Genomic DNA, 26,792 nt, shown 5'->3' on the forward strand with positions numbered 1-26,792 from the left:
TAATTAGAAGTATGCTACTTTGTTTCAAAATATTCCAGGATTTTCCAGATATCTTTCCATTATAGATTTGTAATTTAATTTGGTTGTAGTCAAAGAACGTATTTCTATGATTTGGATCCTTTTAAATTTATTGACACTTTTTGCGTACACTAAATAGTATCTATACTGGTAAATGTTCTATGTGTACTTGAAAAGAATGTGTATTCTGCTATTAATGGGTGAAATGTTTTATAAATGTCAAATAAGTTGTCTTTTATATACTCACTTATTTAGTATCGACCTGTTCCATAGATTATTGACAGAGGGTTTTTTAGAAAAAGTTATTTATTTATATTTTTAGAGACATGGTCTTGCTATGTTGCCCAGGCTGGCCTCAAACCTCTGAGCTAACACTGTCTTCCTGCCTCAGTCTCCTGAATAGCCAGAACTGCAGGCACATCAGGCACATACCACCATGCCCCGCTGAAAGAGGGGTTTTGAAATGTTTTACTGTAATTGTGTTTTTTGTCTATTTTTCCTGGCTCTTCTCTGAGTTTTTGCTATATTTGTTTTGAAGCTCTTGTTAGTATGTAAAATTTGAAGATTGTTATTTCTTCTTCATTTATCATATTGATTATTATAAAATGATTTGCTTAATCTACAGAAATCTTTTTGCTCTGTAATAAAATCTTTCCTGGATTAATATAGCCACTACAACTTTCATTTGATTTGTTTTAGCATGGCATGGTATTTTTTATCCTTTAATTTTAAGCTATTTATGTCCAGCATACTGTTCTGTCTTGCTTTTTAATCTGGTCTGATAACCTTTGCCTTTTTTTTTTTGAAATGGAGTTTCACTCTTGTTGCCCAGGCTGGAGTGCAATGGCACGATCTCAGCTCACTGCAACCTCTGCCTCCCAGGTTCAAGCAATTCTCTTTCCTCAGCCTCCTGAGTAGCTGAGATTTACAGGTGCCTGCCACCACACCCGGCTAATTTTTGTATTTTTAGTAGAGATGGGGTTTCACCATGTTGGCCAGGCTGATCTTGAACTCCTGACCTCAGGTGATCCGCCCACCTCAGCCTCCTAAAGTGCTGCGATTACTGGCTTGAGCCACCATGCCTGGCCACCTTTTCTTTTTAATTGAGAGGTTTCGACCATTTATACTTTGGTGTGATTATTGATGTGGTTGTGTTTAAATATTATTTTTATTTGCTTTATATTTTTCCTTTTTTAAAAAAATTTTTTGGAGACGGAGTCTCACTGTGTCGCCAGGCTGGAGTGCAGTGGCAAGATCTTGACTCACTGCAACTTCTGCCTCCCGGGTTCAAGCAATTCTTCTGCCTCAGTCTCCCGAGTAGCTGGGACTACAGGTGCATGCCGCCATGCCTGGCTAATTTTTGTTTTGTTTTTTTTTTTTTTTTGTATTTTAGTAGAGACAGGTTTTCACCATGTTGCCCAGGCTGGTGTCGAACTCCTGAGCTCAGGCAATCTGCCCGCCTCGGCCTCCCAAAGTGCTGAGATTACAGGTGTGAGCCACTGTGCCTGACTATTTTTCCTTTTTTCATTCTTCTTTTTCTTCTTTTCTTGGCTTCTTTTGGTTTAACTGAGTATTATTTGCTGAAGATCTCTTTGTTGTGTTATTTTAGTGATTCCTTTAAGCTATGTATTATAATTTTTATCAGTTTACCTTGAAGTAAATTGTCTGAGGTTAAAAATAAACTGAGTGGATTAACGGCATAGTAGACATAGCACAAGAAAAAGATTAGTGAACCTTTAGGCAAAAGCAGTACAAACTTTCCAAAATAAAATATTTAAAAAATTGAAATATATATATATGCAAAAAGAATAGTCATATAGTCAAAGATGACTACATTTTTATTTGTCATATATATGAGACACAAATTTTATAACTGTCCACTTCTAGATCTCCTTCTCCCTTGCAGGCCTTTCTGCTGTTGTCATGCATTTTTATTATTTTTGTTTTAAACAATCAATGAACTTTTAAGGAGAGTTAAGTAATCAGAAAATAGTTTCATAGTTAACCTCGAGGCTATGGTTCCTTGTGCTCTTCATTCTCATTATAGATTCATATTTCCATTTGGTATCATTTTCCTTCTGCTTGAAGGATTTCCTTTAACATTTCTCATAGGGAAGACCTGCTGCTGCTGAATCTTTCATCATTTTTATGTCTGAAAAAAACTTTATTTCTCTTTTATTTTCGAAGGATATTTTCATTGTGTTGATAGTTTTTCTTTAAGTACTTAAAAGATGTTGTTATGCTGTCTTTCAGATTGCATTGTTTCTGACAAAAACATCTGCTGGCGTCCGTGTCTTTATTCCTCTGTACGTACAGTTTTTTTGTTTGTTTTCCTCTGATTGATTTTTCAGACTTTTTTCTGTATTGCTAATTTAAATAAGTTGATTACAATGCACCATGGTATTGTTTCTTCATGTTTGAGTTTATTGAGCTCCTTGAATCTGTGGTTTTTGTGTTTTCATCTTTACATTAGGGTGTTTAGAAAAATTTCCTTGTGTTTTCTTAAGATGTCGGTATTTTCTCTGACTTCTTAAACATGCAGAATAAAGTTGTAATAACTGTTTTCACCTCCTTGTGTACTCATTCTGTCACCTGTCATTACTAGGTTCATTTGTAGTGACTGAATTTTCTCCGCATTATGGGTCCTATTCTCTTGCTTATTTGCAAGCCTCGTCATTTTTTATTGGAATTTGCAGTGTGGATTTTTTTAATTAGGGTCTGGATACTTTTATGGTTCTATAAATATTTGTGAGCTTTGTTCTGGCACTTGAAAACTATTTGATTCTTTCATATCTTACTTTGAAGATTTGTCAGGTAAGACCAGAGCATTTAGTCTAAGAAAAAGCTTTTCCCCACTCTAGAGGCAAAACTCTTCTGAATGCTCTATCCAAGGTCCTATAAATTATGAACTTTTCCACTCAGGCTGGTGAGAACACAAACAATTTCTGACCCTCGGTCACTACTGGGATCCTGTTATCTGATTCTTCCAGTGATTTTCCCTGACTGAGGGTCGTTTCCATATATGAATTTGCTGATTCTACTCAGCTGAAAACTGGATGGGGCTCCTCTGAGGAGCTCCAGAGTTCTCTGTCTTTGGAGATTTCTCTTCACCAGTATCCTGTTCTGGGAGCTCCAGGGCTTCCTTGATTCCTGGCTCTGTTTCCTAAACTCAGACCACCAGGCTCAGCTGGGTTCCCTGCTTCTGCACCATGGCCTGGAAGCTCTCCCTAAGCAATAAACTGGGGCTATTGTAGGGCTCAGCTTGTTTATTCCCTGTTCCTCCAAGATCACTGTTTTCAGCTTCCTGACATTCAATATCTTGAGAATCGTTTCATATATTTTGTGTATGTATGTGTGTGTGTTTTTCATTTCAAGTGGGAAGTGAGTGTGGTTCCTGTGACTCCATCTTGACTGGAAGCTGACACATTTATGAGGCCATCTGACATCCTCCTATTGGTCACAGGGGCTCTGTTTATTTATTTTTTCACTTTTTTTTCTCTGTGTGTTTCTGTTTATTCACCAGTGTGTTTTTTCACCAGTACCTAATTTATTGTTAATTCCACTCATTGGAGGTATTATTTCACATATTGTATTTTTATGCATAGAAATTTCATCATTTATGTCTTCTTTTTCCTTATTATATTCATGTTGTATTTTAAAGCATTAAATGTTTTGAGTATTTTTATCATAGCTGTTTTAACATTTTTTCTGCTAACTCCATCATCTCTGTGTCTTTCTATTGAGATTTTTCTTCTCATTATTTGTTTCTTTTTCTTTCTTCTTCATTTATTAAGTAATTTTCATTGGATTTTGGAAGTTGTCAATTTCAAGTGGATGAGTACTAGGTTTTGTTGTATTTCCTTAAAGAGTGTACAGCTGTATTTTGGCAGCTAGTTCAGTTTTTTGTGGATTTTTTGTGGGGGTTACATTCTAGAGCAACCTCTAGCTAGAGCAAATTGAGCTTTCTTAGTAAGGCATGAGACTTCTAAGGTTTCCATTGTATATCTTGTGTATTTGACCATGTCTCTTTACTCTGGCAGGTGTGAAGTCTGTTACTCTGTCATGGTTTAAAGCAGAAGTCCACTTGATATATATTTTTTTAGTATACACACCAGTGTATGTACATTTTCCTAGCTCTTTGGATTATAGCTCCCTGGTTCTTTGTGTAGAAGTTAATTTTTGCCTGATCTTGAGAAGGTTCAACTCATGCAGCCCTGCATTCAGCCAGAGTCAAGGGGACCCCCATGCCAATTCCTGAAGCAATGTCTCTTCATTGATTGTATTTTTCTGGTGCTCTGACCAGCAGATTCTAGCCAACTCGCCTTCCTGAGCTTTGATCTCTGCTCCTTCACCTCAGTGAAACTACTGGGCTCTGTGCAGGAACTCCTTCCATGTGCTCTATTTTGGAAATTCCTCTAAGTAGAAAGCTACATTGATTATAAGGCTAACTTAATTTGTTTTCTTTCTCCCTGGCATCATAGTCCTGTTTTGCCTCTTGTCAAATCTTAAAATGATTGCTTCCTCTATTTGTCCAATTTCTAGTTGTTTACAGTGGGAGAGTAATTGTGATCCCCATTGCTGTCATAGTTGGAAATGGAAATTCACTTTATATATTTTTAACCTATGTACCTGCACAAATGACCACATAAAGTATTTGTTTTGACTCCATTTGCCCTTACTAGAATGAAATAGTAATGAGGGTGTATTAGTCCATTCTCACATTGCTATAAAGACATACCTGAGACTGGGTAATTTATAAAGGAAAGAAGTTTAACCGGCCCACGCTTCTGTGGGGTGTACAGGCTTCTGCTTCTGGGGAGGCCTCATGAAACTTATAATCATGGCAGAAGGTGAAGGGGAAGCAGGCACATATTTACATGGCCAGCAGAAGAGAGAGAAAGAGAAAACAAGCAAGCAAAGGGGGAGGTGCTACATACTTTTAAAACAACCAGATCTTATGAGAACTCTATCATAAAACAGCACTAGGGGGACTAAACCATTAGGGGTGCTAAACCATTAGAAACCACCCCCATGATCCAGTCACCTCTCACCAGGCCCCACCTCCAACACTGGGGATTACAATTCAACGTGAGATTTGAGTGGGGACACAGAACCAAACCATAGCAGAGGGCTAGGCCTTTTTGTTCATTGCTAGATTTGCAGTACCTAGAATGGTGTCTGGCATCTGGAATCTTGTACCTAGTGTTTTTAGGTACTGAATAAATGTTTGTTAAACTCATCATTGTCACTATGTTATAGTCAATAAATTTCTTCAGAAATAAATTTTTAGTCTTCGCTTTGCATGTGTTTCCTAACTCACCTTCACCTCTAAATTAGTGGATACTTTGCAGAAATTTAGTTTTTTCTTTTTTGCTATCAAGCCAGAATTTCAGCTGATTACTGAGAAAGTTCAATCTAAGCTTCTGCCTTTATCTCTTTATGAATTCCAAAGCATCTACATGCAAATTATTTTTATATTTTTTATGAGATACCAGTAAGTATATTGATAGAAGTATGCTCAGAATTTCATCAGCCCATGTATAAAGGAATGAAGGATGGGTTTGAGAAGTTCTTGCCTTCAGGTGAGGGCACCTAAAATGAATCTTAAGTCAGATAGCAATGGAAGGAAAGATTCCAAGCCCAGGGAAGGCATGAACAAAGGCACCCAGTCATTAGTCTGTAGGATGTGTGGTTGAGTAACTGCATCCCATTGTCTTGAGCAGTTTCATTGCAACATCCAGATAGAGATGTCCAGTGGGCTTTTTTTTTTTTTCTTTTTTAGAGACAGGGTTTCACTATGTTGCCCAGGCTGGGCTCAAACTCTGGGATTCAAGTAATCAGCCCCCCTTGACCTTCCGAAGTATTGGGATTATAGGCATGGGCCCAGCCCAGTGGGTTGTTAGATGTGAGTCTGAGGGAATTGTTAAGAATGGGGTTAAGGACTGGAAATGTATCATCATATAAGTAGGATGATAAACTCTAAGGTAGGAAACGCTTTGGGGAGAGGCTGTTATATAGATATGAAGAGCTGTGTGCTAGAGGTGGAACTTTGTGAGGCGCCAGTAGATAAAGATTGGTAGATAAAGAGCATTCAGAAAGTAGACAGAGGAGCACTATTCAGAGAGGTTTAGAGAATCGGGGGAGAGTGTTCATTCTGCTAGGAGACAGATCTGTGTTTCTCAAAGTCTGACTCACAAATAAGTGGCACTAGCATTACATAGTGGTCATGGGGTTGGGGTGCTAATAAAAATACATATATTTGGGCCTCTCCTCAAAGCTTCTGAATTGAAATTTCTGTGTGTTTAGGGCCCAAAGATCTGTGTTTTATAAAGTTCTGTAAGAAATTTTTAGCAAAATAAATACTCTGAGCCACTGCACCAGTTTCAGGAAGGAGGGCCTCTCAGCTGAGTCCATATAACAGAGTTCTAGTCCAATTGACTGTAAAAGTATCTACAGTATCTGGCCATTCAAAGGATATTCCTGGATTCTTAATCTTCTTGCTACTGCAACTTGGGTCACCCTTGCCAAGTTTCTACAAACTTACTGATGTGTTAATATAATAAATGTTCATTGACCAAATGAATAAAATATCTAAAATCTTTGATATGAACATTATTAATAACTAATTTGGTAGACCAGACAGAAGAAAAGGTTGAAGAAGCACAAGAATCTTCATTGAACCAGCATTGAGTTTGCTTATTGTCATGCATTCGCTTCCCAAAGTGGGAAATGGACCTAGCCACTCTTCCTTTTCAAAGTCTGTTCTCTTCTTTCAGTAAACATTTTTGAGGGTTTGCTATGTACAGGTTACCTATTATATGTCTATTAAATACATTCAAGCATATTTCTAAGTACAGTGGACCTTAACTAGTCGTGTTCACTGTGTTCAGAAGTGCAGAGGGCTGTGGGAGGACTCTAGAAAATTTTACTTACCTTCCTTCTAGAGTTTTTAACACTACACGTCTATTTTTTTCTACTACAATGTATTTATTTTTGTGCCTCCTTTAGAGAAATACATAGTGCTGTTTTTTCTTTTTTTTTTTTAATTCTTCCTGGGATAATAAAACCAGAAAATCTTTTGTAAAAGCATATTTCTCAAAAGGTTATTCAAATAGCCATAAGTAATAGTCACAATCTTTCCCATTAATTATTAATTTTCATCAATGAATTAATATCATTCCACATTTACCACTCACTTAATAAAACTTTTTTTCTCAACTATATGATTCCAAAAGTTTGGCTAGAGACAGACATTTTTTGAGAAGAATTCTATAAGGGAAATAAATGGGAAACTATGAGTCACTGACAGAATTCAGGGTCAATGAATACTTTTCCAGGTTGTTTTCTGACTAAGAATGCAGCCTTGCTCCAATAGCCAAACCATATTTTCCCACAGAGTCTAGTCTTTATTTAATTATTACAGAGGAGCTGTATGGACTCGTGGGAGCCTTGGTAGACTTTTGTTTTAAGTTCTACTCAAACATAGATATTCTGTTAAGCAGAATATGGGTAATTTTTGTTTTAAAGAAGGAGCTTTAGAATGGAAAATGGAAGCAAAATTGGAACGCTTTTCCAATATATCACTTGGCTAGCCATCCAAACCAAAATATTATGGGGCAGCTTCTTGTTTTAAATAATTGGAAGTAAATACAGTGAAATGCAAGATCTTACTTCTCTATGTCATTAATGTTTTTAAAAATTGGGTGAAAGTTCAGCAGATTTGTTCACAACAGAGTCTATTCAAGGAATGACTATCGTGATGAATGCTGGCCAGTGGTAGAGAAAGGCAGTAACATTACTGGAAAATGAGTGGACAGGAAGGCTTAGGAGGGAAACCTTCCTGATTTGGGTTATCCTCTTAGAAGGAGCTTTACCTGACTAAGATGACAGAAAATAAATTACTCTCCATACCCATGGCCTCAGCTATTGATCAGAGATTTCTAGTTTTTTGTCTGCTGTCAGGGATTAGATGCTGAGCTCCTTAAAGCCATTCACCTCAACTGTGGAAGAGCTTTAGAGATACTGACGACAAGAACCCCACCATGTGAAGTGTCAGCCAGTGTACAATTACTTATTTGATTCTCTTTTGACAGAACTTACAACTCTTGTCTTTCTAACGTTCATGTTGACCATGGGCATTCAGATTACTGATATGTGCCTTTCTTTGTCATACAGTGAGAGGGATTTTGAGGGTCCTAATTACGACTGTTGTTTTCATGGCATTTTTAGACAGCATGAAGTGCTCTGACTGCTGCCTTTGAGGTTTTCTCAAGGAATTTATCTGATGATGAACAGTGTTTTGAGTAAACTGGAGAGGGTGAGGTAGAGAACTAATGTCAAATGCTTTCACTTGGCTGGACGATGATTATTGTCAATGATGTGAATAAGAAGAATGTGGACTTAGAATGTATTATATTTTAACCTGGCTATGATACTTTGGAAATGTCTCTACCTACCACAGAGAAAGCTGAGTACAACGGAAGTCTTAGCTGCTTCTTCCTTGAATGATTTTAAAATAGAAGACATGAATTATTGACACTATTGCAAGAAACTCTTGTGCATTCTAATAGGTCAACCAATGGGTAAACTTAAATTGTCATTAATGTTTAATAGTGAATAGTGCTGATACACTCCTTTTAGATCACATATACAGCAGTTGCTTTTTAATGTATAGTATTTCTCTATATACAGCTTACATAGCCAGTGTATTTGGTCTGCTACACCTACCAATTTTATTGGTTCACTTTCAAATTTTTAGAGAGTTTTACGTATATTTTTAAACATCCATATATTTTATGATACTTTTGCATATAGCTCTCTTTGATCTTTAGTAAAACTTTTGGCTGGGGATGTATTTCTCAACAGATTTTATGGTAAAAAATATACGCAGTTTGATAACTTATTTTGTCGTATGCTTTTCAGAATTACATTAGGGGAACAAAGAGGGTAATCTCTAATATAAAAGTGTGAAACTTTTTTTTTAAGTGAGTGAAGAATATAAGGTATAAATAGGCAGGAGATGGGTGATGGGGGAAAGAGTGTGGAATTAGGGGACCAAATTTGTAGTTCCATTTCTCAATAATTAGCTGTGTCATTTTGGACAACTGACTGCCCCTCTCAGATTCATTTTTCGTATCTATAAAATGTGGTGGTTTATTCAGGCATTTGTGAAATTCTCTCTCAATCAGAGGATCTCCCTTTCAAACAGAGGATCTCCAATCCTAGAATCCTCTGTTTCACTGGAAACCCTAGTTATGGCTTTCCAGTTCAAAGCTGTTTATGTAGAACTTAGGAAGCAGCCTTCTCAGCCAATGACAACTGATGGAGCAAAAGGTGGTTATTCTCCAGGGGACCCTACAGAGTTAAAACCGTCATGGGGTGAGTCTAAGTGTGGAAAAAGCATATTGTGAAAGAAGAAGAATGAGGAAGGTTGATACAACTTCATTCAAATGGCCAGCTCATCCCTCATAGAATTTAGTAAGTTTGTGCCTGTGTTTCACTGTGGACTTTGTACGGAATAGTTTGAAGCTGAGCTGAAGTGAGTGCCCATGAGGAGGAAAGCCAGTCCCACTCAGGGAAAGCCTTGTGAAGCTGGACCAAGCTCTGGAAATCTCATCCACCCAAGAATGCCCACATGACACACCAAGCGGGTAGAGAGATTGCCGGATAATACCCTTGACCTTATGATTCTTTTCTGCTATTACTGAATTTTTGGAGCTGAAGTGAGAAAACAGACAAAAGAAACTGAAAAGCAATACGAGGTTACAACCAAGCAGAGTTTACACATTTCCTGACTGAACATCAATGACTAGGTAATAATGGCAATAATGGAGACCAGAGATTTGGAAGAAAGAGAGGCTAAATGGCTGTATTCCAGCAAATACATCACAGCATCAGAGAGGCAGAAGGGAGCTAGAAAGTCAAGGTAAATTCTTAGATGATGCTGGATGGGGGGCTCACTTTTAATCATGTTGAAAGCCATACATGGTAGTGCTAGCTGCAGCAGGCCCCTCAAAACTACATAATCAAAATATATACTGCAATTTGACATTAAGCAATAGAGAGAACATGTAACTTACTTTTGATATAAAAAGACAAGTTTTAAAAAGACGTTTGTCCAGATTACTTGGTGAAGTATAAATTCAGAAGCACAGAACATAGAGTTTACCAAGACTCTTAGAGTGACATGTCGCTGAATGGACAATGGGTAGAATGTTAGTAAAGAGCCAGAAAAAGCTTATTTTTGCTTATATTCTCTTTTATAGATTCCTTCCTGAATAGCCCCTAATTGGATAAAAAATATGAGCCTCTGAGCAATGATTAGATGGCACCAAACTAGTTCTCTACTCATAACCTCAATTTATCTTTGAGGATGATGTGTTAAGAGTCACTTGTGGGATTGACTGAGTGTTACCAAAGTAAATATATATGTCAAGCTTATAAATTGCATATTAGTTTTAACACAGACAGAACATAAAACGTTCACATTTAGTGATTTACTTTGCCTGCAAAGCAGACATTTTAGCCTGTCCTTATGTAGACGATTATTAGCCGAACAGGGAGCAAGATCATTTCCCACCTCTGACTATTAGCCTTTGGTAAAGGCAACCAGTAACTTGTCATAGAAGTGTCTTTAAATCTTTCTCAACCCATGTCCCTTTTGGAAAACTTTTGCCTTTCCTTAAGAATATTTGAAATCTCAAAGCACTTTTAATTATCAAAATTAAAAAAAATTAAAGCAGGGGTAATTCTCATACATTTTTAAATTGAGATATAATTCATATAACATAAAATCTACTCATTTAAAGTGTACAGTTCAGTGATTTTTGGTATATTCACAAAGTTGTCATATCACCACTGACTAATATTACAACATAGTTATCACCCTTCTACCTATTAGCAGTCACTCTCCATCTCTCCCTCCCTCAGACAAAGATGGGGAAATTTAAGAAACAGATTATATTTCTATTTGTGATATATAACACACACACATACACACACATATATAATTTAAGTACAGGCATACCTCAATATATTGTGAGTTTGGTTTTAGACCTCTGCAATAAAGCTAATGTCACAGTAAAGTACATCACGTGAATTTTTGGTTGGAAGTTGTTCATTCTTCCATTGCCACCGTTCCCATTACTTGCATAGTACTGTACTCAGAAGTTATCCATAAATGCCTAACAACTTAATTACTGATGTGAATGTCATTGGTTTTTTGAAAAAAAAGAAAAAGAATCCAACCCTCCATATTCCCTGTTGTGTAAGTAAAGATTTGTTGGCTGTTTTAGGCCTTCCCAATCTACAAACACATTTTTCTGTATCCTTTGCTGCCAACAGAGAGGTTGAGGCAGACCTGTTTACCTGTTGATGAATAGCTTTGGTCGCTTTCTTCTTTTCCCCTAAGAGAGATGATACCAGCCAGGCAAGTAATAGAGAAAACTGATGGGATGGCAGAAAGATAGAAAAAGAGAGTTGGGAGCCTGGGAGTGAAGGCAGAAACTCCTTCTGTGTTCTTGATCCTGTGAGTCTGAAACTATGGCTTCTTTTTATCATTATTGCCTTTCAAGTGCTTTTTTGCAGGACATGCAAGTTGAGTTGTTTATAAACATGTTAGAATCCAAAGATTACTGAGAAGCCAGAGCATAAGAAACAAGGGATTTGTCCTCTTCCTCTATCTGAATGGCCTCCTGAGGAAGCTAAAAGGGCAGACAGCTGTGGAACTGGACTGTGCCAGGGTCTATACCAGAAAGGCTTTTGAAAAAGCCCTGCTACAGGCTCACTGCAATCAAAGCCACAGCAATTTCTCTAGATGTCCACACCGCGCTGCCACCAGCATCATTCGACGGCAGTGACAAATAATGGAGAACTCAGTCTTTCTCTTCTCTAGTAGAGGGAAGGCGAAATCTTTGGTTTTGGTGTAGCCTTCCCAAAGCTCATGGAATCTGTTCAGTTTGAGAGCAACGTGAAGATATTCCCTGTACATGTAGGTGGGGATATTTTCAGCAGGAAGTTTAACTCCATAATGTACTGATCAAAGCCAGACCAAGACATGGGGTTAGGCTGATAATTTGGTAGCCCTTACAATTGAGAATCATTGTGTGAAGGCCAGGTGTGGTGGCTCACACGTGTAATCCCAGCACTTTGGGAGGCTGAGGCAGGAGAATTGCTTGAACTCAGGAGTTCAAGATTAGTCGGGGTAACCTAACAAGACCTCATCTGTACTAAAAACAAAAAATTAGCCAGATGTGGTGGTGCACACCTGTGGTCCCAGCTACTTGGGAGGCTGAGGCAGGGGGATCTCTTGAGTCTAGAAGATTGAGGAGGTAGGTAGCTATGATGGCACCACTGCACTCCAGCCTGGGTGACAGAGACCCTGTCTCAAAAAAAAAAAAAAAGGAGTTCAAGACCAGCCTGGCCAACATGGTGAAACCCCGTCTCTACTAAAAATACAAAAATTAGCTGGGCATGGTGGCGCGTGCCTGTAATTCCAACTACTCTGGAGGCTGAGGCAGGAGAATTGCTTAAACTGGGACCTGGGAGACAGAGGTTTCAGTGAGCCGAGATCGTGCCACCACTCCAGCCTGAGCTACAGAGCGAGACTCTGTTCCAAAAAAAAAAAGAAGAGAGAATTGTGAGATGCCACCCACCTTCCTTAGGAGGCAGGTTGTGTGGACTATAAATTGTTACTTGAATATTCCCCTCAGTGGGACACACAGGGTGTCCCATCTCACTCTGCCCCAAATGACTTATTAAAGGATTCCTTCCAATCATCAGTTAGGAATGATTTTGGCTGCAAATAACTAACATAACTAAGATGAGAGCAGTTTAAAAAAATAGGCATTTATTTTTCTCACGTTTCTGGAAGTCCAGAGATAGGCGGCATCTGGTGTTACTTCCGAAACTCAGTAATATCAAGGCCGATTGCTACAATTTCTTGACTTTTCTCTCATGATGGACAAGGGGGCTGCTGCAACACCAGTCATCTTGTCCACATTCCAAGGAGGGAGAAGGAGAAAGAGAAAGGGGTGGCACCTACATCAGTAAAACAAAGGATTTCACTGAAACCCTGGAGAAGGCTTTTACTTATGTGACTTTGGCCAGAATTGTGTCAGATGGCCCCTTCTGGGCCAGGGGAGTTGAGACAACAGGGTTGGGAACGGAATTGGGTCAGAGAGCAATTCTGACAAATACAGTTTTATTTATCTCATGATATTTGTAGGGATATTTTTATGTACCTGTTATATTTTAGCAACCATGATAGCCACACCCTAAATCTAGCTCTGAACATGCTATCAAATTAATTAAATTGTAGCAATCACTAACACATGGGTTGACTATGTGACTGGCATTTTACGTATATTAATTCACTCCTCGTAACAGCCCCTCAAAGTGCATGTGATTAATATCCCCATTTTGCTGTTTAGGAAATGGAGTCACAGAGGTTCAGTAGTTTGTTCAAGATTATAGAGCTGTAGCCTGCATTCAAACCTGTGCTAGCTGGCTTCAGAGTTTTTGTCTAAATCACCACACTAGATCACTTCTCTGCTATAAAAATATTTACAGCTATAAGCAGTTACACAAATACCTGAGGGGGCTTTTGAAATGAAGAACAATTACAGGAGGGAGAGCATTTGGACCGGATGGGGAGAGGTTGAATTCCTGTCCTGGCTCCACTGACGCTACTCATTCATTCGGCAAGTATTTCTGCGTTGTCTTCCTTTGCCACACACTGTGTTAAGAGAACAAACGTGGTTCCTCTATGTTCTAGTGGGGAAAATAGACCCCCTAAAACAAAGTAGCAAATGAGTGAATGAAGTGTTTATTATTAATGAATGAGAAGCAGGGAGCACCGAGAGCTGACACAGCGAATAACTGGAGCAATGCTACATTAGAGTGGCCTGGAAAGGATCCCCCAAGACGTGCCATTTCTGTTGCGAGCTGAGTGATGAGAAGCATCTTGCTGCAGAAATCGCTTGGGGAGAAAGAAGGTTCCAGGAAGAAAGAACAGAAAGAGTAAATTTCCTAAGGGAAGAAAGAACTTGGCTTTTTACAGAAACTAAGGAAAGATTAGCATGCCCAGTGCTAATGCTGTGGGAGAGTGATGTAAGGTGAGGCTAGCAAAGAAGTTTGAGGACAGAAGGTGCTGAGCCTTGAAGTCACAGAACAGAATTCACATTTACTTATAACTGCAAGGGGAAGCTATGTGTCCCCGCTTTACTCCCAGTAACTCTCTCCATTGCTGTGCAATGCGACATATGATACTGGCTTTGGCTACTCCATGGGGTGCATATAAGGATCAAATCATGTCATGTGTATGATAGTAACTCGTTATGTATAAACTTTTCCATAAAATAACAGATAATAAAGGCCTATAGAGTATTTCATAGTAAGAAGTCTGTCTTTTAAAAATATTTTTTTGAAATATACTCAGCAACTAAACTTGTGGTTACACAGAGCAAGCTGTGCATAAACAAATGCAACTTTTAAAAATATCTGTTATGTTTACAATGTTTTGTGGGAGTTCTGCTACCAGTTAGGATGTAGATTAGTTTGTGACAGACTATCGTTCCCACTGTAGCAGCTAGAGGAAAAAAAGAATAAATATAAAAATCTGTATTTTAAAAACTATATTGGAGAGCTGTGGATACAAAGAAGTCTAAAGGAGCCAAGTTCCAGGGAAGAAGAACTCTTGTGTCATGAGTAGAGCCGAGTGGTCATTACCTCCCTGGGCATGTCTGCTCCCTGAGTTTCTGCACTTCTGGGCCAAAGGTCATACCTGTCTAGGTGGAGGGACTCTGCTGGGGCGAGGAGACACCAGTGGAGCTGTTAATGGCTGCTTGCACTAGCACAAGAGATTGGAATTTGTAGAAGCTCCAAATGCAAAGCGAGTTCTCCCCCGTGAACAACTCTGCTCCTTGGGATTTTTGCTGGGAGCCCTGGCAATACAGGATCCCAGCAACACAGGGGACCAAGCTGTACAGCAGAGAGAGATCTCTGTAGTCCCATGGTGTTTATCCCAAAACCCTTTTAGCAGGAGGGACCTGTAGTCCACACAGGACAGATTTGCCCCTTGAAGCATTTGAAACCAGAGATAGATGAAAACTAAAGTAAATTGCAACCCAGCCCAGACCCAGCTCAACTCCCGATTGGATTGACATGCTCTGCCTCTCACTCCGTCTACCAAATAGAGGAAAACCTTTCCCTTTCTGGGGGAAACCTGTATTGACTCCAGTTTCCTAGAGTTCTTATAAAAACAACATCTGCCATCTAATAAAAAGTTATGAAATATGTGAAGAAGAAGGAAAACGTGACCTATAAACAATTGGTTGATTTTAAATCAATATTTAATCAGACACATTCACAGCACAGATACTAATGTTAACAGATAAGATCTTTCAAATAACAATTATAATTATAATATGTTATAGAAATTAGAGGATAGATGGACAAAAATATGGATAATGTCAACAGAGAAACTGAATCTCTAAAAATAATTGGATATTCTTGATATGAAAAAAATACAATATTGGAAGTGAAGTATTCATTGGAAGACTTAGCTGACTGAACACAGTAGAAGTGAGGAAAAATGAAGACAGGGCAATAGAAATTTTTTAACTGAGTCACAGAGAGAGTTGGGGGAGGGAAGCAAAGCAGATTATAAGGGACATTTGGGGCAACATCCAACAGCCTGACAGTCATGTTATTGGAGTTCCAGGAGAGGAGAGGGGAAAAGTGACAGAAGACATACTGGAAGAGAAAATGGATATGGATATATTACAAAATTGATGAAAGACATTAGCCCACAGATTGAAGCTCACTAAACCTCAATTAGAATTGAGAACTACTCTCAAATTGCTGAAAGCAAAAGATAAAGATAAAATCTATTATGAGCAGATAGAGAGAACAGATACTATATTTAAAAGAACATCAGCAAGAATTGTAACTGACTCTCATCACAATCAATAGACTCAACAAGACAATGAAGGACTTCTTTAAAAGGATTTAAACAAAAACTGCCATCCTAGAGTTCTATGCCCAGTAAAAAATATTTGTCAAAAATGGAAATAAATTAAAAACATATTCAGAAATAAAGCTGAGGGAATTTGTTGTCAGCAGATCCACAGTACAAGAAATGCTAAGGAATGAGAGAGAAATGCTCAAGGAAGTTCTCAAAACTGAAGAGAAAGAATCTGTTGTGGAAACACAGATATGTAGGAAGGAATGAAAAACTCTAGAAAAGATAAATAGAAAAGACCATGTATTTCGTTTTTCAAAAAACTTACTATTTTAAAGCAACAGCGATAATAACTATTGGGGGATGTAAACATGTGAGAAAGGAACGTAGATGACAATAGTAATATAAAGGGTAGAGGCAGAATTATATTCTGTAAGATATTTACACTGTTGTGAAGTTATAAAATACTAATTCTATATGAATAGTAATAAAGTTCTCTGGTATCTACTAAAATATAGTATAAGTTATGGCTAAAAAGTCAATGGAAGAAAAAATAGAATAATAAAATCTTTCCTTAATGCCGCTTTGAATTTATGATAGTTATCATACACTTAAAGTTTAATTTTAAACCTTGTGGTGTTTTTCCAACAAAAGTTTCTGTGTAACACAATTGCATTCAATTTGTCATATAATATTCTCCTAGTATTGTTTGGGAATGAAAAGGCACAAACAGCTCATGAAGCCTAAACTCCATTTTCTCCTAATATGGTGAGGTATGAAGCTGCCCATTGAGGCTCATCAAACTGTTGGATGGGCCTGAGGGTCAAAATTACGTAATGTTTCAAGAGTGGGAATTCATAGTTCCTTCTCCACCCTGGGGTGAAGGAGAAATATTTGTATCTCTAACGAAAAATGTGAGAGCTCTTCCAAGTGCTTTTATCCCCAGAAATGCTGTCTGACTTCTTTGCCAAAAAAAAAGTTGATCATTGTGATTAAAGGATTCTTTGGGTGGACTGTTTCAGAAGGAACCAGTGTGTTACTCAGCTGCTCATGACCAATAATATTTCACATCTGTTCTCCCTGTCCCCAGCAGTTTTATGAAGCTCTCTTCCCTGAGATTCCATTAGTATACCCTTTGTATGAATAAGAAACAAATGTACTACAATTGAAATATCATTATTAACCCTAAATATATCTTCCCCTTGTCTTCTGTGATTTACCTATTATTTCACAAATTTCTTACTTATTCAAATATTTTCAGTGTTTGGGTATATCTGCTTGTTTTCTTAATTTCTAAGATCTATAATAGTATCCAGGTGCAGCCATTGAGGTGGTATTACCATATTGGCTTGAAAAAAAAAAAATGTCTGCATGTTTTTGAGTCAGGATAACAAAGCAGTTTATAGAACAATATCAGTATGATACAGATGGGAGGAAAAGACCTTCCATTTTTGCTTTATACAATTGTATATTAGACATATACACTTATACTGCATTATAATTTTAAAAATATGGTCCATGTCTACTATTAAGACTATCTTTTTTTATAAGTCAAGCGTATTTATTTTTTAAGGGAATTAACCTAAAAAATCTAGAACTAAGAAAAGTGTTAGATATCCATATACTCTTTCTGAGTCTGGTACATGGAGGGCAGGAGGCTGTGTGAGCCATGGTAACTGATTTCATTTTTAAAAGAAGTAGGTGTTTATATACTAGTACTCTAAATTTGTTAGTGGTTTTCAGTATTAGTCTTATTGCAAAAGGAAGAAGTCTTCAAAGCCTACAAATAATAAAATTAGTAATAACAGTCTTAGTATCTGGTCGATTTTATAGGTATTTCAACTGCTAGAATGTGTCTTGACTTGTTGAACTATAAAGAATACGGTGAGAATTATCACCCAGTTATCAAACAAAAATTCTTATCCCACAACACATAAAAAATGAAAGTAGATATTTCATATTTTCCTGAAATGTTTGGTTTAAAAAATAAATTGGCTATCTTGCTGTTCAGTTAATGTTCAAAATTAGAACTACAGTCAGATACTATGAAATGATCAATGATAAAATTCCAGAAATTGCTACTAAATTTAGATGCAATTTAGAAATCCAGGAGGATTCCTAGATGTGTACAGCTTATGAGCAAATGGAAATTTTTGGGTATTACCATGGAAACATTATTTTGCCTCTCTTTAGGTACTCTCGTGAATATAATGTGCTTTACATTAGCCATGGCTAAATTTGATAACAATCCACTGCTGCTCTGCATGTCAAAATATAATTGTCCTAAGTCATCATAAAACCCACAGTGGACGTTACTGTGCCATTGGCCTGGTTACCTCTTTCCACCTGGGAGCTCTTGTTTGAGTGAAACAGCCTATACATTGCTTAAGAGTTAGTTTCGGTCTTTTTGTCCAATTCCACTTGAACCCAGAGAGAAGAAGGCAAGCTTGGAGGAGGTTCTTTGAAAGGAGTTGCAAACCCATACCAACACGAACTCCTCACTCCTCCCCAGCCCATCCCACTCCTATCCCCTGGAAGTAGCCATTCTACTTTCCGTCTATGAATTTGACTACTTAGCACCACCGATAAATGAAATCATTTGTCTTTTGTGAGTGGCTTTTTCACTTAGCACAATGTCTTCAAGTTTCATCCATGTTGTTTATTGTGTCAGAATTTCCTTCCTTTATACACATTTTGCTTGTCCATTCATCCGTTGATAGCACTTGGGTTGCTTCTAACTTTTGGCTGTTGGAAGTGGCCAATAGCCAAAACGCTATTACATGGATGCTGTTAGCATGGATGTACAAATATTCCTTTGAGTCCCTGCTCTCAATTCTTTTGAGTATATACCCAGAAGTGGAATTGCTGGGTCTCATGGTGGCTCTATTTTTAATTTTTTGAGGTACTGCCATACAGTTTTCCATTGAAAGCTTCCCCATTTTACATTCTCGCCAACAGTGCACAAGGGTTGCAATTTCTCTACATGTTCACCAACACTTGTTATTTTCTTTTTTTTGTTTGTTTAATAATAACCACCTTAATGGGTGTGAGCAGCAACTCTTATGCCCTTCTCTGCCTTCACCATAGATAATATACAGAAACAAACTTTTACTGTGCATATTTTGACTAGTGTAAGCAACTTTGCATTTAATGAGTGTGTGAAAATTATTAAAAAGATTTTCATGTTAATTCCTATATGGCCACGGAGTCATTATAAAGTACAGAGAGTTTTATTAGCCAGGTGTGGTGGCTTACGCCTGTAATCCAGCACTTTGGGAGGCTGAGGCAGGCAGATCACAGGGTCAGCAGTTCAAGACCAGCCTGGCCAACATGGTGAAACCCCATCTCTACTAAAAATATAAAAATTAGCTGGGCGTGGTGGCGAGTGCCTGTAATCCCAGCTACTCGGGAGGCGGAAGCAGGAGAAGCACTTGAACCCGGGAGGCGGAGCTTGCAGTGAGCCAAGATCACGCCACTGTACTCCATCCAGCCTGGGCAACAGAGCGAGACTCTGTCTCAAAAAATAATTTTAAAAAATTATACAGTATAGAGAATTTTTTTAAAAGGGCCGCCACTGAGTGGAGGTTATTCCCTCAAACCCATCTCTACCATGGTAATTCCACTTCTCCATTTAATTTAAACTTAATTAAACTTAAATTCAATTTTGTGACTTTGTAACATAAAAATATAAAAACTTTTTACTCATAGATATTATTCTTTCCTCAGAAAATCCATTCCTCGCTGCCGAAGAATTAACAGGATGCTCTCCAATGAATCCCTCCATCCTCCTGCCTTCAGCCGTTCCAACTCAGAAGCCTCCGTAGACAGCGCCTCCATGGAGGATTTCTGGCGGGAAGTAGAAAGTATTAAAGAGAGCAGCATGGGGGGGCAAGAAGAGCCACCGCCAGCTGAGGTCACACCTGTGGATGGTAAGATACTGGATTTGTCTTCCTATATGCTGACTGGCTTTCTTTCCTGCCCTCTCTTATTCTGTTCATAGGCAGAAATCATCCCACCAGTAGTTTAACCAATGAATCAGCAGCATCTGGCATATTGATGATCTACTCCCACTGATTGATTTATATTACTGTACTGGCTCAGGGTGGCTTTTATCCCAGGCAACATGACCCGAGGAGGGCTGGACCTCAACAAAAATACAAATTGATGCCTTATATACTGCTACTTAGGGATGCTGTGCCTATCTATTGGTTTGATTCATTACCATCAAGCAGATTGAGTATTCTAATTTCGACAGCTTTTACATTTGTCTACTCATTTGTTATTATTATTTAGAGTAATTAATACCTGACTATTAATTATTATTCACTAGAGAGAGAGAAATTTTAGCAGTATAAAATTGTGAAGAAGAAAAATTTGACTTTAAAGCATTTACTAGTATTACTATATTAGATTGTCTTATATTCCACCAAATAAAAGACATGTTGTTGTTTTTCCAACTTTTATTTTAGATATACAAGGAGTACATGTGCAGGTGTCGTACATGGTTATATTGCACTCAGGTAGTGAGCATAGTACCTGGTAGGTAGTTTTTTGAACCATTCCTCTTTCCCTACCTCCCCCCTCTAGTAGTCCACAGTGTCTCTTGTTCCCATGTTTATGTTTGTGGGTGCTTAGTTTTTAGCACCCGCTTACAAGTAAGAACATGCAGTATTTGGTTTTCCCTTCCTGTGTTAATTTGTTTAGGATTATGGCCACCAGCTCCATTCTCATTGCTGCAAAGGACATGATTTCACTCTTTTTTATGGCTGCATAGTATCCCATCTTGTATATATACCACATTTTCTTTATCCAGTCCTCCAGTGATGGGTAGCTAGGTTGATTCCATGTCTTTGCAGTTGTGAATAGCATGGCAATGAAGATACAAGTGCATGTGTCTTTTTAGTATAATAATCTATTTTGTTTTGGGTTTATACCCAGTAATGGGATTTCTGGGTCAAATGGTAGCTCTCTTTTAAGTTCTTTGAGAAATCTCCAAACTGCTTTCCACAGTGGCTGAACTAATTTACACTCCCACCCACAACAGTACTTAAGCATTCTCTTTTCTCTGCAGCATTGCCAGTGTCTGTTTTGTTTTGTTTTTTCTGTTTGGTTTTTTTTTGATGTTTTTGATAGTAGCCATTCTGACTGCTGTGAGATGATATCTCAGTTTGGTTTTGATTTGCATTTCTCTGATAATTAGTGATGATGAGCATTTTTTCATATATTTGTTGTCTGTTTGTGTGTCTGCTTTTGAAAAGTATATGCTCATATTCTTTGTCCATTTTTAATGGAGTTATTTGCTTTTTGCTTATTGATTTGTTTAAACTCCTTATAGATTCTGGATATTGGACCTCTGTCAGATGCACAGTTTGTGAATATTTTCTCCCATTCTCTAGGTTGTCTGTTTACTCTGTTAATGGTTTCTTTTGCTGTGTAGAAGCACATTAATCAGGTCCCACTTGTCCATTGTTGTTTTTATAGAAATTACTTTTGGGGACTTGGCCAAACATTGTACAGAGACTGATGTCAGGAAGGATGTTTCCTACATTTTCTTCTAGTGTTTTTGTAGTTTGAGGTCTTACATTTAAATCTTTAATCCATCTTGAGTTGATTTTTGTATGTGGTGAAAGGTAAGGGTCCAGTTTCATTCTTCTGCATATGGCTAGCCAGTTATCCCAGCACCATTTATTGAATAGGGAGTCCTTTACCCATTGCTTGTGAAACTAAACGGAAGATGGAGGAGTGGGGAAAAAGCACCAATAAACAGTATAATTGTCCTTAGTTCTCAAAAACAGCAAAACTACTCACAGTGGATTAAAAGCATAGGTCAGTCATCAATTCCAGGCCCTAACTGTCAACAAGCAAATATGTAAGACATCCAAAAAAGACTAAAGATAGTTTAGTACGCATACACCTAAGAGTGTTTCCATTAGCCAGTGATTAACCTCAATACAGTTGGCAGGATAAACTGAACGGTTAGAAAGTATTTTCATTCTTCATTCTCATTTCTGAGTCTCTTTCTCAGGACTAAGAAATCATTAAGGTGTACCACCATTAACATACATCCAATATTACTTGAAATAAAAAGCCCTGCCACACACTTAACCAAGAATCTATTCAAGGGAACTATCCTCCATCAGTGATACGTATTCTTATTCCTATTACTTGCTTGCTTAGATTTTGCCTTTTCAGATCCAGAAAGACAGGAAGACACATAAAGGAAAATACCTATTGTCCTGTACCCCCTTTTTCTTACTATCTACCCAGCTAGCTAGCTATTCATATTAAACACCATGAGTTCACAATGATAACCTCCAATTTCAATCCGGCTCCACAGGGCTTGTTGCTGTCTTCCCTTTTTCTGTATTTGGAACTCTCTTCTCTAATGATAAACCTGCCTCCCACTCTGTACTTTATATTTACTTATTTGCTCAAACCTAGAATACATAGGAAATATTTTCAGGTTTGCTAACCTAACTGCTACAAAAGCAGACCTACTAATTACAGTTTGTTATTTATTTGCAGATTTTTTTCCTTGAAGCATTTGCACAGATCTTAAACATACAATTCAATGAGCTTTGACAAATGCGTGCACTCTTATAATCTCACGCTGATCAAGATAGATAACATTTCAATCAACCCAGAAAATTTCTTCATGCTTTTACCCAGTCTCATGCCTCCCAATGACTTGCCAACCCTGGCCAGAGACAACCGTTGTTCCCAGTTTTTGCATCATATATAATTTTGGGGTTCAGCTTCTTTCACTCAGCGTGTTTTTGAGATTCATATCACTAGTTTATTTCTTTTTACTGTTAAGTAGTTTGTTTCAGTTTACTAGGGCTGCTGTAACAGAAAGTCCACAAAACTAGTGGCTTACGTAACAAAGTACCACGCTAGTGGCTTAAAACAGCAGGACTAGCAGCCCAAAATTAAGGTGTCAAGCTGGGCCATGCTTTCTTGGAAAGTTGTAGGGGAGAATGCGTTCCAGGTCTATCTCAGCTTCTGGAGTTGCTGGCAATCCTTGGTGTTCCTTGACTGTTGACAACACATTGTGCCATTCTCTGTCTCCGTAGTCCATAGCATACTCCCTATTTTTGTCTGTGTTTCTTCTCCTCTTCTTATAAAGATACCAGTTATGTTGGATTAAGGGCCCACCCTACTCTAGCATGGCATCATCTCAATTTTTTTTCACTTCATTTATCATTTATTTGTGTTAGGAGCATTCCAGTTCCACTCTATTAGTTATTATAAAATATGCCATAGATTATTATTAACCATAGTCACGCTACTGTGCTACTAAATTCTAGATTTTATTCTCCCTTTCTTTTTTCTTTACAATGTTATAATGTGAATGCTATTCTTTTATTATTATTATTATACTTTAAGTTCTGGGGTACATGTACAGAACGTGCAGTTTTGTTACATAGGTATACACGTGCCATGGTGTTTTAAATACCTAATCTACATTAGGTATTTCTCCTAATGCTATCCCTCTCCCAGCCCCCCACCCCCCGACAGGCCCTGGTATGTGATGTTCCCCTCCCTATGTCCATGTATTCTCATTGTTCACCTCCACTTATGAGTGAGAACATGCAGTATTTGGTTTTTCTGTTCTTGTGTTAGTTTGCTGAGAAAGATGGTTTCCAGCTTCATCCATGTCCCTGCAAAGGACATGAACTCATCCTTTTTTATGGCTGCATAGTATTCCAACCTCATCTCAATTTACATCTTAATTATGTCTGCAAAAGCTTTGTTTCCAGATAAGGTTATATTTATAGATACCAGGGTTTAAGACTTCAGCATATCTTTTTGGGGGATATAACTCAACCCATAACAGTAATATCCATTGTATGAATATGCCACAATTTGTTTATCCATCTAATTTTTAATTTGAGCATTGTTTACAATTTTGCTTACGATGAATAATGCCGCCGTTATGAGCAATCTTGTGGAAGTCTTTTTGTATAGATATGTTTTTATTTCTCTTGGACGTATGTATTTTTCATAGAATGTTTAACTACATAAGAAACTGCCAGCATTTTTCCAAAGTAGTTGTGCTATTTTACACCCCTTCCAGCAATGTATGACAGACAGTTCCATTTCCACGTCATTGCAACACTCAATGCTTTCAGTCTCCATCATATGAGTGATTCTAGTGGGTATGTGGGGTGTCTCATTATAGTTGTAATTACATTTCCCTGATAACTAACGATGTTGAACTTTTCTCCTGTGCTTATTGTCTTTTCATGCATCTTGCTTTGTGAAAACTCTTGACTATTTTTTAAAACTTTTTAAAACTTTTTATTACTGTATATTCTTGATACAAGTCCTTTGTCAGATATATTTATTGCAGATATTTTCTTACTGCCTGTGACTTGTCTATTCATATTCTTAATGGGGTCTTTTAATTGGGTTTGCCTCTGTCTTTTCAGTTGTTTGTTGCTGGCATATGGAAATACAGTTAATTTTTGTATCTTGATGTTATATACCATTACCTTCCTAAATTCATTCTCTAGTAGTTGTCTACTAGATTTCTTAGGATTATCTACATAAGCAAAGAGGTCATCTATGAATAGAGACAGTTTTCCTTTCTGATATTTTGTGCTTTTATTTTTGATCTTGCCTTATTGTACTGGCTAGGGCCTCTAGTACAAGTTGAATAGAAGTGGTGACAGCACATGCATATCCTTGTCATGTTTCCAGTTTTACAGGGAACGGGTTCAGTACTCACCATTAAACATGATGGTAATTGTAAACTTTCTGTAAATGCTCTTTACCAGATAGCGTTCTGTTCCCAGTTTTTCTGGCAGTAATGTGAATGGGTGTTGAATTATATAATGTGCTTTTCTAGTATGTTTGTTCTTTGAAAACAAATTAATAAAATCTACATCTCATTTTGTTTATGTTTCTGTGTTTAATTTGTGTTTTTCCTCTGTTCTTAAGATGGAAACCTAGACCATTAATTTTAAATCTTTCATCTTTTTGAATATATACAGTTCTTTATAAGCATTACTATCACTCCGTCCCACAAATTTTGATATGTTATATCTTTGTTATTATTCAGTTTTAAATATTTTCTCAATTTCTTTGTGTATTTTTAATTTACAAATTTTGGGGTTTTTTCTAGACATGTTGTTATTGGTTTCTAGTAAATTGTGTTATGTTAGGTAACATAGTTTATACATTTCAATTTTGAAATTTAGACTTATTTTATGCCTCAGAATATGGTCTGTCTTGGTCAAGGTTCCATGTGCACTTAAAAAGAATGTGTTTTACTTGTTGGTTAGTGTGGTGTTCTGTAAATGCTCATTAGATTAAGGTGGTGGTAACTTTAATCGTATTTATTATGTTCTTACTAATCTTTGATTGATTTAACAAGTACTGAGAGAAGTTGTTAAAATCTCTAACTTTTATTGCAGATTTGTCTGTTTTTTCCTTTTGTTCCGTCAGTTTTTGTTGCTTATAATTTGAAACTATGTTATTGGGCACATACACATTTATGATTGTTATCCCTTCTTGCTGAATTGACTCATTTTATCATTATAAATGACCTTCCTCAATACTCTTAGTAATATTCCCTGTCTTGAAGTCTGCTTCGTCTAATAATTACATAGTCATTCTGGCTTTCTTAGGGTTTATAGGGTTATTCTTTGCAAGATATCTCTTTTTTCATCCATTTACTCTCTACCTGTCTGTCTGTGTTTTTCTTCACAATTTCTTCATAGTTTCTATGCTTACATTTCAGCTATATTGCTTTAATTGGTTTTGTTGCTGTTCAGGCATTTTAATATTCATCCATAATTTATCATAGTCTACTTAGATAAATACTATGCGTCACTATATCAAATATAAGAACCTTGCAGCAGTAGAATTCCATTCTTCTTCCTGCCCAGTGCTTTGTACCATTGTCTTATGTATAGCATCTGCATACGTTGTACATACATCAATGCAATGTTGTCATTTTTGCTTTAAGTTGTCATATGTACTTATAGTTTTTTAATTTTGAAATAATTCCAAATGTATAGGGAAGTCACAAGTACAATTTTAAAGACTGTTTCAGGGACCGTTTGAGAGTAACTTACTATCCTGATGCTCTATCACTCCCAAGTACTTTAGGTATTTAGTATATATATATACACACCTATATATAGAGAAAGCCATTCCCTGTATAATCACAGCATACTATTAAAATTAATAAATTGTTTTTAATATATCACTATCATCCAGTCCTCAGACTGCTATCATTTCTATATTACCTTTTATGACCAAAAAAAAAAAAAAAACCCTCTAGTTTAGAATCACTGGTTATGTTTAATTGAAAAACATGTTTCTCTTTCTTCTCTCTCTCTCTCTCTCTCTCTCTCTCCTCTTTATAGTCTGAAACAGTTTCTTAGCCTTTCTTTGAATTTTATGACCTTGACACTTGAAAATTATAGGTAATTTTATAGATGCTCCTCTCTATCAGACAATTTGGGTTTGTGTGATGTTTCCTGATGACTTAGACTCAGGTTATACATCTTGGGCAAGTTGTGATATTGTGTTCTTCTCATGGCAGCCTGTCAGGTGGCTCATAATTTTAATTTGTTCTGTCACTGATGATGTCCACTTTAATCAGTTACTTAAGGTGGTATATACATGCAGGGTTTCTCCAGTGTGAACTTAGTCATTTCATTTTTGTAGTTACTGTTTTCTTGGGAGGTACCTTCACACTATATAAACATCCCACTCTACACCAAATCATTTCTTTATATCAGAATGGACTCCTGGCTTATTTAGTGGGTTCATCTTTTATTGTCATTCATTTTGATGCTCA

At 37.3% G+C, this 26,792-nt stretch overlaps 1 protein-coding gene across 7 annotated transcripts in view; it reads left to right on the forward strand.

Moving 5' to 3' along the window:
* Positions 1-26,792, forward strand: part of ARHGAP28 (Rho GTPase activating protein 28) — a 209,741-nt gene that overhangs the window by 82,639 nt on the left and 100,310 nt on the right. For all 7 annotated transcript variants that reach the window (XM_033178290.1, XM_033178292.1, XM_033178293.1 and 4 more), the window contains one exon: positions 19,706-19,908. In XM_033178290.1, the coding sequence (XP_033034181.1) occupies positions 19,706-19,908 (203 nt within the window). The remainder of the gene's footprint in view (positions 1-19,705; positions 19,909-26,792) is intronic.

Source organism: Trachypithecus francoisi, unplaced genomic scaffold (assembly GCF_009764315.1).
Source record: "Trachypithecus francoisi isolate TF-2019V2 unplaced genomic scaffold, Tfra_2.0 Lachesis_group19, whole genome shotgun sequence".
NCBI lineage: Eukaryota > Metazoa > Chordata > Mammalia > Primates > Cercopithecidae > Trachypithecus > Trachypithecus francoisi.